The sequence below is a fragment of the Heterocephalus glaber genome, unplaced genomic scaffold (genome assembly GCF_053883595.1).
Source record: "Heterocephalus glaber isolate CG9 unplaced genomic scaffold, H.glaber_assembly_v1.0 deba00001457, whole genome shotgun sequence".
NCBI classification, from domain to species: Eukaryota; Metazoa; Chordata; class Mammalia; order Rodentia; family Bathyergidae; genus Heterocephalus; species Heterocephalus glaber.
In genome coordinates, this window is record NW_028258305.1 from 6,196,745 (window position 1) to 6,215,371 (window position 18,627).

General features: G+C 34.1%; 1 protein-coding gene and 1 pseudogene across 11 annotated transcripts in view; one reads left to right on the plus strand and one right to left on the minus strand.

Moving 5' to 3' along the window:
• Positions 1–18,627, plus strand: part of Wdpcp (WD repeat containing planar cell polarity effector) — a 406,541-nt gene that overhangs the window by 106,395 nt on the left and 281,519 nt on the right. For all 11 annotated transcript variants that reach the window (XM_087216012.1, XM_087216011.1, XM_087216010.1 and 8 more), the window contains one exon: positions 14,877–15,486. In XM_087216012.1, the coding sequence (XP_087072138.1) occupies positions 14,877–15,486 (610 nt within the window). The remainder of the gene's footprint in view (positions 1–14,876; positions 15,487–18,627) is intronic.
• On the minus strand, positions 9,655–10,185 carry LOC106009834 (large ribosomal subunit protein uL23 pseudogene; annotated as a pseudogene).

The window sequence follows — 18,627 nt, forward strand, 5'->3', positions numbered from 1 at the left end:
TCAATGGATCATTCATTCATTCATTCATTCATATAGGTGAACCTATATGTATTTTCAGTTTGTACCAGCACTTTGAATACAAAATCCTCTTTTTCATTTTTATAATTTTAATAAAAAGGGCTTCTGTCCCTTTCTGTTAAAGTTTTGATGGGGTGAAATGGTATGTTCCTGTATTTTCTTCCAAATCTGTTGTTTTTTAGATTTCAAGTATTTCTCAGAATTAGTATTCTGAGAAGAATATGTTTAAGTTTTCTTTATACCTGTCTATCGGTTTTATAAACTTTCCGACTGTGTTTTAAGACTTCAGAGTCCTATTAAACATGGATTTCTTAAGAATTCTCTCTCTCTGCTATACATTTCTTAATTTCCTTTTTCTGGAACTTTTCAATTCTGTGGCAGTGACTAAGGTCACTTGTAGTGCTTTAGGTGTGGATCTTGTGAAGCTGAGGAAGTATTCTGTGTTCCTTTACATTCTGGCTCACACCTATCATTTTATTGAGCTTGGGTCCAGAAGTTCAAAGAAAAAAGACTTCATCAAAATGACTAAATGTAATTAAGCTAATTAGAATTTTTATAAGTGCTTTGTTATATAATAAAAGCAAAACTAATTAAATAAATTAGCTTTATTTGAAATGAGTGCACTAACATGAAATTAGGGTATATATATATGGTCTGTATTTCTCATTGTGTGGTGTTATCTAAGTCATGGACTTTAGAGTTGAAAAATCTGTGTTTGCTTGTACCATATACTTATCGTGTGACCTTAATGGAGTTTACTCTCTCTAAGCTTTTTCCTGCTTCTTCCTAAATTTATGTTGAATGGCTTTAGGTTGATTATGTACTATGACTGGCTCTAGTTTTCTTTTAAAACAATAAATTTCAACCTAATAAGTAACTTCCAGGTCCCTGACAGCTCCAAAATGTGCTTATCTGGATTCTGAAGCACAGATCTGATTTAGCCATCACCTACATAAATGTCATCAGTAGATTCTGAAACTAAACTCAGCCTCACACTGAAAAACCCATGATGATTGACCTTGGCCTACCTTTCCAGTGTTATTGTCTTTTTTTTTTTTGGTGCCAAGGATTGAACTCAGGACCTTGTTCTTGCGAGGCAAGTGTGGTGCCACTGAGCTAAATCCCCGGCCCTCCAATGTTATTTTCTTATATAAACTTATGCTGTAGTCAAATGCTTTTGCTCATTGACTTAGTATTCCCATTTCTTGCACATACACATTAATGGTATTTCTATCTGAAGCCATGTCATTCAGCAACTATTGAGCTGTATTTCATACCAGGAAATATGTCTGAGAAACTATCCTGCCAGCAAGTATCTTAGTGTCTACCAGTGAAAAACAAATATAAAAATGTATAAGTGCATTAAAAGTGTGAATGGGCTTAGCAGTAGAGCATGTAGTTAGCATGTAAGAAGTCCTAAAATTAGTCCCCAGTAGTGAAAAACAGTTGTGGATGGTGCTGTGGGTAGACTGTGAATCTATAATGGGAGCCAATAGGGAGTGATTGATTCTACTTGGGTAAGATTAAAGAAGCTTCATAATGTACTCAAATATGAGGTTGGTACACCATTTTACCTTGTTTTATTCTTTCTAGGTTTAATAGGAAGATTTTACTAGCTCTGTGGAGTGATTTGGCTAGCTTTTTCTTTTTTTATATGTGAAATAGTACCAAAAGGAATGGTACTTGAAGTTTTGGTAAAACTTACCTATTAAATTTTTGCATGTGGTGTTTTTAAAGGAGAGTACATTATTTAATTACTGATTCCATTTTTAACAAGTTGTCTGTTTCTTGGAAATTTGATTTTTTTTCTGTAGTTTTCCATAATTTGTATTTCTATAAAATAATCTATTCTATGAATTTGAATATATTTTCATTAAGTTCTGTTTGATGTTTTCTGTGTGTGTGTGTGTGTGTGTGTGTGTGTGTGTGTGTGTGTGTGTGTGTGTGTGGTGCTGGGGATTGAACCCAGAACCTCATACTTGCTAGGCAAGCACTGCTTTACCACTTAGCTACACCTCCAGCCCAGGCATGATTTTTGTACTTACCCTTCATTACATAATGTCCTCCTTTTCACTCCTAATATATTAAGATACACATTTCTTCTTCTTCTTCTTCTCCTCCTTCTCCTTCTTCCACCTTTTTTTTTTTGCAAGAGCTTTTGTTTTAGGAATTAGGCTATTCTGTCAAAACTAACTTGCTGGAAAAAATGTAAACGTTTCCTTTTCAGAAACTCAGGTGACCTGTAGTATGCAAAAGGCAAATGATTTTTGGAAGAAATATCTAGAAAAATAAATGTTTTACTTTTCTGTGTTGAAGACATAAGGTTTAATTATTAAATACTGCTTTTAAAACCTAAAATTCAAACTAAAAAAAAAATAGTCTCAGAGAAAAAATTCTATCTTTGGTCTGTTAAATCACAGAATTTTAAAATTTCCCATCTGAATTCAATTTTCTGATTGATAATAAGCTTTAATTTGGACAGTGGTAGGATCCTAGATCCTAAAACAATAGAGTTTTTAGTCTTGGGAACACAACACAATCACCTGCAGAGTTTTTAAGGGGTCCGCCCAGACCAGTTCCCTCAGAATCTCTGGAGGAGAGGCGGTATCAGTATCTTTCACGGGTTTCCTTGAGGATTTTCATGTTTATCCAAGAGAGATCCACTGCTTTATAGAAAACTGAAAAAAAAAAAAAAAGAGCCATCTTTTTTGTATAACAGACCACGGAAAGGATAAAGCCCACATACTGAACCTGATGAGAGTTTTAACAGTAAATTCTAAGTAGAAAATTGGCTTACCAAGCAGCTAAAAAAAGAAAAAGAAAACAAAGGAAACACAGTAAAAATAAGCTCTCTGTGACTGAATTATCTGTCTTTCAGAGGAAAAACATTTTTAATTTTTATTTGTTGGCTATTTCACACCTCAGAGCTCTAAGCAAGTCCATATCTTAATTAGAAGCACAGAACAGAGGTAGTTATGTAGTGTAAGAAGAAAAATTCTTTTGAAAAATATTCAGTAGATAATATAGAAACAAAATTTTTATCAGTAAATTCATTAAAATATTTTTACAGTATATGTGTGTATTATATATAATATGGTAGTGATTTTCATTTAAATTTTCACATACTCTTTATACTTTGAAAAGTTTTTCCATCTTCCTAGAGCTACCTTATTCATTCAGTTTGACAATAATTTGAGGACGACTTAGTGTGACCTTACTTTTTCATTTAGGCAGATATTTTCACTGTTTAGATGTATTCATTTGATAAGGATTTCTGAATGTGGTGATATTTTCACACTATGTTATTCAGACAAGATCACCTGAGCTGTGTGTGGTGTTGTATGCTTGTAATCCCAGCACTCTGGGAGGCTGAATGAGTCAAGAGGATCATAATTTTGAGCCCAGCCTGTGCAGTTTAACAACTTAGTGAAATACTATCTTAAAATTTAAAAAATAAAGTAAAGTAAAATTAAATTAAAAGGGCTAGGGATTGTAGCTCAGTGTGAAGGCCCTGGGTTCAGTTCCTAGCACGCAAAATGAACAAAGAAACAAACAAGAATTTATTCACCAAACTAATAAAAAAAAAATGAGAGAACTATTAGGCTGTAGAGGCTGTTCTCACAAATTATTCTTCATAAGAATTAAACAATATTTTTGCAGTGATTTTTCAGGAGCAGTAAATAATAAAGTAGTAATGTGACCAGCTGTTAAAATAGTACAATTTGACAAAAAAGGCATTTAGAAAATTTATTACAGATACATTTAACTAAAAAGCCAAAATATCTAAGAAACATCTCTACCGAGGAAATGTTTGTACTGTGACAGTCTTCATCCAGCCAAATGATAAATGTATGCTATTGTATTTTAGGGATGTCAGGTTTTTTTCTGTTTTTGTTTTTTGGGTTTTTTTGGTACCAGGGATCGAACTTGGGACCTTGCACTTGCGATGCAGGTGGCGGAACCACTAAGCTAAATCCCTGTCTGATAAACAGGGAAACACTCTTAGAAACAGCACCCAAGTTGAAAAATTTTGTAGTAGGCTGAGGTACCTCTTATATTCTGTCACAGTCTTAGCATCTCCCTTTTTCCCCAGAGTTATCATTGTCATGAACTTTAATCACTGTCTTATACATCCATACAGTTTTATCATCTAAGTGTACAACCTCAGAAACCTTATCCATTAAAAACATTTTGATGTAATCTCAATCTTCAAGGTCCCATCTTTCCCTTTCTTTTACTTAACATTGATCTGTTGAAACCATAGTTCCACAGTCTGGATCTGGTTGTGTATTCATAGCATGGTTAGCATGGTTCAATGTGTTTCCAGTCCTTTGAAAATTCTACAAATTAGTAGTTTTAACAAGACTGTATGGGGTGGTGTGTTCTTTTATCAGGGGGTGCATAATTTCAGGTTCTTGTTTAGTTTCTTCTCTTTGATGTTATCAGTAATATTCAGTGCCTAGATGCATTAATTTATTAATGTTGCAAAATGGTAATGTTCTAATTTTATTATTTCATTACTTGGGATACTTTTATAAAGAGATACCTCTACTCCTATTTGTTTTCCCACATGTTCATACAGGATAAGCAGAATTAATGTGTTTCTTTATTGTTTATCAGTTGTTAAGATAATGCAATGATTCCCTGATTAAAATGATAAGTTAATTTTAATTTTTGTAATAACTTATTATTTTCTGGATTTAAACATGTTTGATTTGATATGTTTAATAAACTATAATTGTTATCCTTTGGGAAACTCAGATTTTTCTGTTTTTGGCCAGTGGACCCCTCTTTTTCTCATGACCTCAGCAATGTTGGGTTGCTACCTTGCTGTCTGGTATGTCAGTCAGTATGTTTTGTGCTTATGTTGTACATTTCCTACCATAGACCTGAAATTAGTCATTTCTCCAAGACACTACTTTCTTATATGAAAAATTGTATTTTAATTGCAAGGCAGTACATTAAGGATGTTGGCCTCTTATTTTGGCATTCACAGTTTCTGTTTTTTTCAGTAGAAAGAATTAGAAATTTTATATATACACATATTTATAGTAGTCTGTGTTGATACTTCTAACTGAAACACAGCACTACATGCTTTTTAATTTAACTTCTTCTAAATTATATCTGTATCTCATCTTTTCCATACCAATAGTATTAGTTTGTGGAGACACAAGGAATGAATTAGAGTATCCCATAATTACTTGTTTACAGTGTTCCACAGTAAAGACCTAACACTGTCAGGATAATCATACTAACATTATCACTACTAGTACAAATTACTGAGAATATTCAGATATTTTTTGCCTATGTTCTCTCTGTTCATTTATCTCGCGCTCATTTTTAAATAGTTATAGTTTATCTATACTATTGGATCACGTATTTATTGTATACAATGTTTTATCTCTTATTCCTCATCAAGTTTTTCATGGTTTTTTTGGTCTTGCTTTTTAGATGAACGTGTTTTGTGTGAGAATTTAGAGAGATGAAAAAATTACAATACTGCTACTACTACATTTCCAGAATCATGGATGCTGTGTTCATGGTCATGATAAGCCCTTTAAGTTTGAACCAACTTTTTGTGAAAAATGTAACCCTCTGTTTAGATTTATGGTTTTGCATTTGGATGTCTCATTATTCCAGGATTGTTTGTTGAAAAGACTATCCATTCTCCATTTAATTAAATAGTATTTTAATTAATACTGTTGCTCCTTTGTCAAATATAGGTTGATTGTACCTGGTTAGGCTTCTAGTTTATTCCTGTCATCTATTTGCCTTTTCTTTTATTAAGTAATTTTTAGATATACTGCAGTAACATAAAAAGTAGTTCTGTTGGCTAGAGGATTTTTCATAATAGAAACATATAAGCATATAGTTTTAACACACCAAAAAGTATGGATAGAGAATTTTACATTTTTGAATAGAAATGTTTATCTTTCTAAGGTTTTTAAGGTTTGTACAATATTGATACATTTATCCTGTATACAAATGTCAGAATTAATTAAAAGCTAGTAAAAGTAGGAGATATATCTATTTGAAAACACGTTATTATTTTGTTTATAGTTGATGTATTTGAATAAGTAAAGATGTGGAGCAACAGGGAACTCTCTTTCATGGCTTATTAAATAGCAAATTAGTAAACCATGAAGGAGAGCAACTTAGCAATAGCTAATACAGTTGAAGGCAAGTCTCCTACACTAAGAATCAGTCAGTGTGCACAAGGAGATATGTAAATAGTATTCATAGCAGCATTGTTTGTAATAGTAAAAAATATATAAATAACATAAATGTCTACTAGCAGGAAAATAAAAACATACCTTGTGGTGCATTCAGATGGTAGAACGCTATAAGGAAGTTTAAATGACAACTAGAATTATGTGATTATGTGAAATCTCAAAAGAGTAAGTTGAGCAAAAAGAAATTACAGTATGATACAATATAACAACATTCATATAAAATTTAAAACATTAACATAATTCTGTGTCTTCTAACAGGGTTGTTCTGGATTGATAATAATATACATGGGGTGAATCCAAATTATAATAGCATTGTCTCTGGGGAAAGAGAGAAAGGATTAAAACCTGACAGACTTTAACTGTATATGTGACATTTTATTTTAAAAACTGAAGCAAAAAGATAGTGTTTCCTAAATATGTTTTCCACATATTTTTCTCTGTACTCATGTGCGCATGTGTGTATGTGTTCTGTAATAGTGGAGATTGAAACCAGTGTCTCACACACGCTAGGCAAGTGCGCTGCCTCTGAGCTACACCACTAGCTCCTTATGTATGCCTTGAATGTTTTATAAAAAGAAGTGAAAATAAAATATACTTTTTATCCCATGTTTAAAAATTTTCTGCAAAGTTAGGGGAGGAAATGTAAATTTTAGAATAAAATCTAGTTATAAACGAAGAACTTTTGGTTGCTACACAACCTTTTAAGTAAACTGGTTACCCATTGATGAAAGTTTCAGAGCTAGATTTGCATATTGGATGACTTTAAGAATTATAATAGGTATCCTTTCCAGTTGAAACATGAAACTTGAGAATCTTGAGCTAATCTAACTCATCATGATTGGCTATCTGCTGTTCTTTGTTCAGAATTTTAAAATATCTTTCAGAGGTGGCATCAATCATATTGACTATGCCTTTCCTTCTCTGTAGTGGTTTCCTTTGAATGCTATTGGGTTAATTCTGATTTTTTCAAATTTAGCTTTTTTTTAGGAATAAAAATGAATCATTTCTATGATCCATTTGTCAACTGTTTTAACCTAAAAGTTGACTGATTTAAACCTAGCTAAAACAAATCTGTTGATATTACCAACTTGTTTATCCCTGAAAGTGGGAAAACTTTAATGATTCTTCTTTGTCTTTTCTGCTGCTCCTTAACTTGAAACACACACACACACACACACACACACACACACACACACACACACACAATATCCACAGGCCATAGGCATCCATCTTTGAAATAATAACCACCCCCATTGGCTACTTTTAACCATTGTGTAACCTGTGATTAAATTAGCACACTGCCTGTGTTTCTGTGCTTTTCTTTGTACTTCTCTGTTGTTGCTATATAATTACAAATATCTTTTCCTTTAGATTTTTAGACATTCAACAGACTTTTCACATTATAGAAATCTTTTTTTGTCATCCCTTTACTATGCTGTTCTTCTCTTACGCCTTGTGCTTATTCACTTTTGTCAGAATGCTTTATCCTGCTCATTTTCACAAGCATTCCTACTTGAATTCTTGTGGCCAGTTCCTAAAATCTGACATATATTTTACGAATCTTTAAAGTTACTACTAGTTTTCAGAATTCACCAAGTCTGAGGATTACCTGAATATAAGATTAAGAACAAGAACAAATCATGAGAAGGGAATTCTTTTTTTTTTTTCCTAAGTTCTTTTATTAGTACATTTTAGGTATACAATTCGTTTACATTTATCATTGGGTGTTTGTACCTTTACATGATGTATCTTGGTTCTTATTTTTTCCCCATTACCTGTATGCCCTTCACCTCCTCCACCCTTCCCTATTTACACAGACATCATTTCCATTTTTTTTTCCTTTTCTCAAGAAAAACTATGAGAAGGAATTCTCAACCATGAAGTTTGCAGAGAGTAACAATAAGCATGCCTTCTGGAAGGCAGGAGTAGAGCTCAAATTAACTTTGATAGGTTATGTGTCACCAGATGCAATTCTCTCTTGTTGAATTCTTCTCCTTTTCTCTTTTCTTCAGGGCATTGTCACTTAGCATTTCTCCCTTCACTACACCTAGTATTTTTCAGAATTCCTTTATCTTAGCATCATATCTTAGCCTTGATCATCTCATGACTTTAATCTGACTTCACTTTGTGAAAAAAACTAGGTACATAGATATAAGATGAGAGATGTCTTAGTACATACAAATTTGGATTTTTAAAACTATGTTTTCTGTTGATATTTTGCAGTAACTGTATAATTCTATTTGTTTTCTACTTAGTTGCAAGACTCTAACAGAATGTATTTAGTTAAAAAATGTATTAACATTTTTCTTACATATGACTCTACTCAATACAATAGCTTTAAAAGCCTGCTAAAAACACATGTGTGTGCACTTCATTTTCATTATCTTGATCAGTCATATGTATTAGCATTTTCCCAGAACTGAAAAACTGAATTTTCTTTCTGTGTCTCATTGTCTTATTTATCTAAACTCATTTTTATTATTTTATGTGTTTCTCCCTACGTTTTAAAGAAAAAATGTCTTACTTCAGGCTTTCAATCAAAATCCCAGGCCATTTATCCTTTTAATTAAAAAAATTAACATCACATTTAGATAACATTCAAGTATCATTTTATTATTATTAATTGACTAAAACTTTTGTTCTGAGGTTTTCTGCCAAGTAATTCAAATTATTTATAAAATTACCCTTTGTAGATATATTGTCAATATGCATTTATTCTTGCTCTATTTTATTATACAGGATACCTTTATCATGACAATATATAAATTTATTTTCATAGACTAAAATGTCTCTTTCATTCTGATAATACTGGTTATCTTTAAAAATCACATCAACTATAATTTTAAATAAATTTAAAGTCATGAAATTTGTATTTTAAAATGCATTCAGTCAGTAGTGTTTATAAAGCCATTATTGTATGCCAAATATAGTGTAAATATCATAAAGAAATCCAAGCTACATTTTTTCTTTTCCTATTTTTCAGGGCTTTCTCTTCGCGAACAACAATAATAGCCATTGTTTATTGAGAGCTCCTCTGTTCCCTGTATATTTCTTACATTATTTTTAATTCTTACAGCAGTCCTGTAACACAGAGAAATAAATATTTTACAGATGAGAAAACTGCAGTTCTAAGAGGTGATCTTGTTCAAGATCTCAGCTTTCTGTTGCTAAAACAAGAGTCAGGTTCTATCATTGTGCTTTTCTCTGCAGTGTTGTTTATGAATATTATACAGGGGCTAGTCTAATTTAGAATTAAATTTTGAACTCAAGCATATGAAATACTTCAAACATGCAGGTATTTTGGATTTTAATGCTCACATCATATTCCAAGAATCACAAAAACTTGACCTTACCTGTTCTTTACATATTACTTTCAAGAGACTACATGCAACATCGTAGAAGGAACTGATGTCAAAGTAGAATTAGAATTAGCCAGCTGGACTCAGTTTAGATGATCCCAATTTTGTTGACAACATCCAAAGCATCATAATCAGAAGCCAGTCGAACATAGGCCTTCTTCTCTCCATCAGGCCTGATTAGGGTATTAACCTTGGCCACGTCAATGTCATAGAGCTTCTTCACAGCTTGTTTGATCTGGTGCTTGTTGGCCTTGACATCCACAATGAATACGAGTGTGTTGTTGTCCTCTATCTTCTTCATGGCTGACTCTGTGGTCAGGGGGAACTTGATGATGGCATAGTGGTCAAGCTTGTTTCTCCTGGGGGACGCTTTTCCGAGGGTATTTCGGCTGCCGCTGGAGCCGCAGTGTCTTGGGAAGGCGGAAGGTGAGTGACATGCGGATTTTCTTCTTTTTGTGGCTCTGGATGCCTTTCAGCACTGCTTTCTTGGCTTTCAAAGCTTTTGCTTTGGCTTCATCTTTGGGAAGGGCAGGAGCTTCTTTCTTTGCCTTCGGCGCCATCTTGGTAAAAAGGAAAGTAGCAATATTTGTGCAAATTATATTTGTATAATTTTTGTATTGAGAAGATGGTTTTGTTTTTATTTGGTTCATTTTAGGGATATTTTTCCATTTCCATTTATAAAGCATGCTCTCTATTTTCAGTACAACTCAATCCATCCAACAGTGAGGCATTTTTAAAAGAAGTCAGTTTATGAAGACACTCCCTCCCAAACTTCCTCAGTCATGCAAAGAAAAGTTGTTATTAGTATTCACTACCTGACAAAACAGTTCAGCGTAAGCTTTCTTTTTTCTCACCTATGAGTTGCATAATTTATGTTTTTAGTCCTTTTACCTTTTTCCAACTCTTCCCTCTTCAAGGATCCTTCCTCAACTCTTAAGGTTCTAAATATCCAGTACTTTTCATTTTTTCTCTCAGATCATATAGAGGAAAAGCTGATTTAGTCTTATAAAGTTATAAACTACCTGTGCTTGCTAGACAGTGTGCCCTGCAGAGTCTTTAGAGTGTTTAGAGTAAGACCTAGATTCAAACTTCAAATCTATTATTTAAGACCAAGAGCAAGCAATTTAAACCATCTCTCTGAGCTTCATTTTCCTTAACTCTAGGATATAGATTGTAATACTGAACCTTGGAGTATTGAAAAAATTAAATAAGACAGTGTATGGAAAGTGAGTAGCACAGTACCCTATTTTCTTATTTACTATGGTGGGTTTATTTTTTACTGACACTTATTCATCTTAAGTGTTTTTTGTTTTGGGGGGTATTTTTGGTACTGGGGCTCGAACTTGGAACCTTGCGCTTGCGAGGCAGGCGGCAGAACCACTAAGCTAAATCCCCAGCCCAAGTGTTTTTTAATCTTTAAATTTTTATGGAAATTTTTTTTTTCTTTTCCTTTTCTAGGGATTGAACTCAGGGCCCAGGCAAGTGTTCTACCATTGAGCTATACCCTAATCCATGGTGTTTTTAAACTATACTGTACAAAACATTTTAATTGCTTAAATCTTACCCATATATAATCACATAATTACACAGACAGTTGGGGAGACAGCAAGCTATTCTGTGACCTTAGCTACCATTTTAGAGTAAGCTGGGATTGACATCATCAGTAAGGTGGTAACATGTGGTCCATGATTTTATTCCCTTCTCCCTTTTTCTTCAAGAATCTACTGAGCCCATTAGCCAAGATCTCACAAACTTTTGGAAACAGGAAGCTTGAGACTCTTTCCCGGGACTGTGGTCTAACTCATTCCAGGCCAAGACTACCACCTGGCTGAGCCTCTGTTCAGGCTGTCCCTGTGTGAGAATACAGGGTCTACTTGGTATTATCTGGCCTCTCAGTTTTCTTTTTTCTTTTTTTTTTTTTTTACAAAACTTTAAGCTTTCTGAAGGTATGATATTTCAATCCGCATTACAGTGTTTTGTTTTTCAAAAGTCATTGTTCTAAAATATTTATTATGTGCTTACCAGCAGCACAGTTTTGGGCTTGTGTTACACAGGTTAAAAAAAAAAAAAGGTGTAGAATACACAAGACAGTTTATCTTTTAAGCTTGTAGTGAAAATGAAGACATATGATTAAACATCAGAATCAAATAGAAGACTAAATATCACAAGAGGCATTGGCCAAGATGGGGCCTAGAAGGGGATAAGGAGGTGGGATTAAAGATGTCACCCAGCTGGAAGGAATCCAGAAAACCTGAAAGGATACTTTTAGTCTAGTTCTTTAAGGGTAAGTATGATTGGTAGGAAAAACTGAGTCTCTGTGACTGAAGAGTGCATTTCAGACAAAGAATATAAATGAAGCAATAGAGCTGGGAAAATGAGGGCAGGTTTTAGTTGAAATTCAGAATAGAGTATGTGAGGGGAGACTGGAGGAGATTAAAACTAGAGTTTGCAGGTCAGATGATAGTCTTCCTTTGCTTAAAACTTATATATGGCTTCTCACCTGTTTAGAGAAAAATGTCAAGTCCTTACTGCTCTACAAGCTACTACTCACTATTCCCTCTACTCTTCAATTTCTATATCCCACTACTCTCTACTTTGCTCCTCCTCCTCTAGCCATATTGGGTCCTTCATCAGGCCCACAGAGCTCCTATATTAGAGGCTTGGAGCACTCTTCTCCCAGATGACTATGGTTCCCCTGTCTTTCAGATCATCTTTAATGGAGAGGCCTGTCCTGACATCTTCTGCCACGCCTCAGCCACTTAATCTGCTGTGTTTTACTTCACAGTACTTAGGTCATACACATATAAGAAATATATATATATATATATATATATATATATATATTTACTTGTTAATCATTGCCTTCTCTTTGGGTAATACAGTATGATTGAGTACAGGAAATGCTACCCCAAAATCTGGCACTTGAGGTAGACTGAATATTTTATGTTGAAGGAAATTGAGAAAACACCAGAAGCAGAAAGATCTCTCTGGCTTTCACTTTTGCTTTCTCTGACCTTCTTCCATCTTTTCCCCAAGACCATAGAAATAATTATATGACCTACCTCCCCTGAAAGTATGCCACAAGACCCTTTTGTGACAGATATCCTCCCCTCTATCTAGAAGAAAGAAATGAAGACAGACAGGCACACACACACACACAAAACATCAGGCCTTTCCAAGTTTCTTCCAGTTCATTACCACTAAATGATATCTCCTTTTTGTTCCATCATACTTCTACACAACTGTCCATTTTTATCAAACCTAAGCATAAAGTGTAGTTTTCCTTGGGTCTTTGGGTCTTCCTAACTGAAGCCTCTCATGTCACATAGAACTGGTTAAGTAATTTAGTTATGTTTCTTCCTTGGCTCTGTATCTCTTATTAGAGGTGTGTCACTCATGAACCCTTTCAGTGGATTAGGACAAGACACTACTTTTTTCCCCCTTGAAGCATATGTCCCCCTGAGAAGAGGATATACTCACTTATATTCCCAGGATCAATACCTGGCACACTACTCAGACACAGATATTTACTGGAGGAAAAAAGGAAAATAAGCTTAGTTACTTTTCTCTCAGCAACAAAATACCCAACAACCAAAGGTAAAGGGGGAAAGGTTTATTTAGCTCACAGTTTGTAGAAGTTTCAGTCCATAATTGGCTGGCTCCAAGGCAGAGTGTCACATGGCAACAGTTCATGGTGGGCAGAACATAGCAAAGCAAGAAGGAATCAGACAGTCCTCTTTTCTGTCCCTTATGTTTTATCCAAACTACTGGTATTGAGGTGGTACCAAACCAATCAGTGGACTGATAATGTATTCAACCACCCTTAATCCTAGCACCCTTAATCCTAGCATTGCACCATAAATCAGTCACACACTACAGATTCAGCCACCTTTGAAAAAGCCCTACCTATGACTGCATGAGGCTTTGGGGGAACATCTAGACACAAGCCATAATGAACAGCAGGGTTATATGGGAAGGAAGGAGTTGAATATGGGTCCTACAGTATTTTGCATATCAGACAAGTATACTAATTTTGATTCATTAGTAACCGGTTTGCCATTGAAAAGTTTGAACAGGAGAATGAAACATACTTGGTTTAAAAGATTAAGTTGGTGGTGATGTGTAAATGAATTTTTAAAAAGGCACATCAACCCCCATCCCTCTTCCCAATTCAGCATTCTGTAATGTAGCTATATGTACATTTTGTTTTAGACCACCTTTAGTTTTGAAATCATTTGACTCACAAGAAATTGTTAAAATAGTATAACAAGTTCTCTTTGTGTACTTTCCCTTCAGTGGTAATCTTCTGTATTACTGCAGTACATTGTCTCATACTGAGAAGGAAGCTTGGTTTAATACTATTAACTTAGGCACAGACCTTAGTCAAATTTAATGAAATTTTGCATGTATTTTTTGTGTGCAGTTCTATGAAGTCTTATCACATGTTATTTAATGTTTCTACATCTGATTTTAAAGTTTCTGACAAAATGTTAGGAAATATCCTGTTTATTACTGGTCTCCCATCATTTATATATGAATAAAGTGAACGACCTGTGATTTTATTGTTTGTTCTACATTGGTGTTTCTTATAGACAGGTAGCCTTTCTTCTGTACACTAAAGATGTTTTTCAAGTTTTACTTCACTAATATTGACAAGTTATATTATTTACTAGGTCTTAATGTCTTTTATTTTAAAATCAGTACATCATTTCTTTCTGTTTGTAAATACTTAGCAATCCTTTATATCCTTTCTAATAGCAAAATAATTCCATAAGACTGTTGACACAATTCTGTTTTTTTTTTCTTTGCCTATCCAGCCCTACTAACTAGAAATATAATTCTGATAACTAATTTATTAGTAATTTCAGAATTGGGAAGAGTGATAAATGATAAGGAGGTTAACTAATCCTCTAAAATCCTTGCTTTATCCTTCCTAACTTCTAGCTTTTGAAGTTATTCTGCCCAACAGCCCTACTCGTTGGTTTTTATATATTGTAGAACATATTTAACTTGAAATGATGTACAGATTTTCCAAAGCCAAGTGTTAAAGTTAAAATCTTATGGTATAATTCCTGTAGCCATGTTTTATATATTTATCTGTCTTCTAAATGAGATGTATATGTGCTATATATACACTATCATAGGTTTGTATGTTGCTTATATTTAAGGTGGTGATTGATAGTCTTTGGTGGGTTTCTGAATTAGTATAAAGTATGGCATGTGACAGCTGAAGAAAAACCAGTCTGTCTTGATGCATTTCTTATAGGTTCTGAGTTCTATTCGCACAGAATGGGATCCACTGGATGTTTGCTTTGGTGCCAGACAGCCTTATCAGGTGTTCACAGTGGAACATACCATCAGTGTAGACAAAGAACCCATGGCTGACAGCTGTATCTATGAATGTGTTCGGAACAAAATCCATTGTGTATCAGTCACCAGAATACCACTAAGATCAAAAGCCATCAGCTGCTGCAGAAATGTTGCTGAAGACAAACTGATTCTGGGCTGTGAAGATTCTTCAATAGTTCTTTATGAAGCTCACCGCAGAGTGACTCTCTTGGCCCAGGCTGAACTTTTGCCTTCATTAATAAGCTGCCACCCAAGTGGTGCTATTCTGCTTGTTGGCAGCAACCAAGGGGAGCTGCAAATTTTTGATATGGCTCTGTCCCCTATTAATATCCAGCTCTTAGCTGAAGACCGCTTACCCAAGGAGACTCTTCAATTCAGTAAATTCTTTGATATTTCCAGCAGTCTTGTTCAAATGAAGTGGATAGCTCCTCCAGTTGTTTCCCAGAAGCCTGAAAGTAAGGACATCTATAATCGCCTCTTCCTCATGTTTGACAGAGGACCTTTAGGTGTGCTTTTGTTTAAACTTGGTAAGTCAAGAAAGTTGGTAAGTTAGTATACTACTGGTGATATTGACATAACTAAGGCCATAAAACCATTCTCGGAATATTTTTGTATTTGTCATTCATATAGTTTTCTTAGAAAGCCTTTGCAGATGATTTCTAAATGTCAAAGGAATAAAAGATATTAAAGAATTTAGAAATTTTACTGACCATCATGATGTTTGAAAAATACAAACTTTCACATTGATACTCTCTAAAATAAACTGTCCTACTGAAGCATTCCTTAAGAAACAGGTGAATATTTTAAAAGTTTCTCCTACATCCATTGAAAAACACTGTGCTATAGGAATGTAACACTTTTTGTATAAAAATTGTTATAGATTATCTGTGACTGTTGCTTCCCTGTGTAGAACTGTATGAAGCAAGTGTTTTTGTAAAAAAAGAAAGCAGATACTTAGAATTTACTAAAGCTCTTTGTGTTAACTTTTTGTTTTTATCTCCCTTTTGAATACAAATATTGAAAAGGATTTTTCAGTATCTACAAAATTATATGTTACTGTAGCTCATTTCAACCAAGAAATTTTAAAATGAAATTTTATTATACTAATTCATTTACTTTTTGTAGCATTACATCATCACATGTCCTAAAATAGCAATAACAATTCCGGATACTTTTGTATAATTTAATATCCAGAGAGAACCTAAGTTTTAAAAAATAAATTCTAATTAATACACATTATGGCAAGTTGAATAGATAGAAAAGTAAATATATTTTAAAACCTCTTATAAATTTGCCTCTTGCACAGTATTTAAAGGCATTGTGGTATTCGTTAAATACCTTTCCATTTACTCTGTTCTTATATGAGTGTACTTGTCCCTGAAGTTGAATACATGAAAAAAACCCAGTGAAAATGACTTGATTAACCTATAAGATGTAATGCTTTTAATGTATGGCCTGTATTCCTTCTACATAAGAAATATGCAGGTAAATCAATCCATAATGTTAATAATTGTGCAAGAAAAAAATCTGTGAAGTGTCATTTATTATGAGATAATCCAGTTATACTTTGCCCAACTACATGTTTAACAGTTGTATGTCTCCATACACAACACTAATTAAAGTGGGTGTTTGATGTTTTGCATGTCTGTTAAAACACACACATACACTCTCCCGTTCCTTTTCTCTTTCTCTGTCTGTCCCTCTCACTCTTTAAATTACTCAGTTACCTGTCAAACAGAAGGCGTCTGCCCACATACACCTAGCTTTTCTTCAGCCCTCCCTTGTGGGTCTACTCACAACAGATTTGCAAAAAGGACAGCTTTCTCTTCCTATCTCTAGCACATTGCCTTCTTACTAAAGTAAACAGGCTCTCAGTGTAGGGATTTAGAGGGCTTCCTGCTAATTGCCAGCTTGTAAACTTAATTGGACTGTCTCCCTGGGCACTGTTCCTAAATCAATTAGGCAATGAGTTGGCTGTCACCTCTTTTTCCCAAGAAGGTCTCTTGGAAGAGAATTATCCAATAGAAGTCAAAGCATTCAAATAAAAAGGTGATAACTTCTGCAACTGACATTTATCATTTAAATTTTATTTTCAGTATGACCTAAGTTTTGTAGGATAGGGAAATTGCACTCTAGGCTTTTTAAAAGATCTAAATATGGAATTGATTTCTAAGAATTTTTAAGGCTTTGTTTCTCATTTTTAACGAATTATAAAATTAATATTTATATGAAATTATTTTTCCGGGGAATAGTAGATTCCTTCAAATAGTAGATTCCAACTAGCTAAATTTTTAAAAAAGAAAACTCAGTTTAAAGAACAGATTTTTCTTATGATTTGCTACTAAATACATCCAAAAATTAATATACTTCTTGAGTTAACACAGTGCTGATTCTGGGCATCCATGTGGAATTTTCATGTATAATTCAAGTTACTGCATATGTAAACAGGTAGTTGCATGTGCAGTTTTTCCACTAGGGAGCATTTATGAGATTCTTTTTTTCAGTTGCTTGTTATGCAAGTCTTTGGAAAATTTGACATGAAAGGTGTAACTTGCAATTTAAAATTGTAAATATAGATCATAGATCATAGCTTAGAATAGAATGAGGTCATATGTAAACATGACAGTGACTGATGCCAGTATGCTAAGATTTTTGGAGTTTGACTCTTAGATTAGGTCAGTTGGTGTAACATTGAAAGGAAACTCTGTTCCATGGGTAGAGTTTCCATTCTTAGTCCTTACAGAGATCACACAAAAAAATGTTGAGTATTACAACATTTAGAAGATTCCAAATACATGTCTTCCTCAGGAAGCACTAGAAGTGTCAAGCTCCTACTAGGAAGCCAAGAAACACTGCTTTATATAAAGCAGCATGTACACTATTCAGAATTCTTTATGTGACAGTCATTATCTTATATTTCTACATACATAGACTGAGGTTAATTAGAAAGGAGGAGGCCTTAATTGTGCTACTGAGATATTTCATTCTCTTCAGAACCTTTTCCAACCTTCATTGCTCTTTAACTCACAGGATCAGCTTCTTTTCTCAACAGAGGCTTTTACTTTTTAACTGGCGCTTCATTAAGCTTATCAGCACCTTTCCACCCTCTCAACCACTTAACCTTTATCATGAGTCTTTTTCTCAGAAGTTACAGAAAAATGAATCTTCTTCTTGTCTGTGATTAGTTCCACCACTGCATCACCTGTGAATCCCACAACATTCCCTTGAACACCTTTACTTTGTCATCTTACTCATCCCCCATGAATCTTGCTACATTAGCAGATAAACAGGCCCAAGCCACACCTTGAAAACCAATTCTTCATTGTGTGTTTCCCCTGTTATTGATCCATATGCTCACTTTTCTTTCATAGCCAAAGTTACTGACATAGTAGTGAACACTGACTTTCTCTGCTTCTTCACTTCCGTTTACTCACCAGAGCACTGTATTCTGGTTTGTGTCTGAAGTGTTGTGTTAGAACTGCTCTAGGAAAGGTCACCACTGACTTCCTACATGATAAATATGTTTGTCTTGCACTTGATGACTTTTAAGTATTTGGTGGTTGCTGACAACTCCCTGTCGTAGAACTCTTGTCATATTTGCCTTCTATGTCCCTGAAAGCAAAATCTCATCATTGATTTAGAATCTTCTTTTGCCTACTCATAAAAAT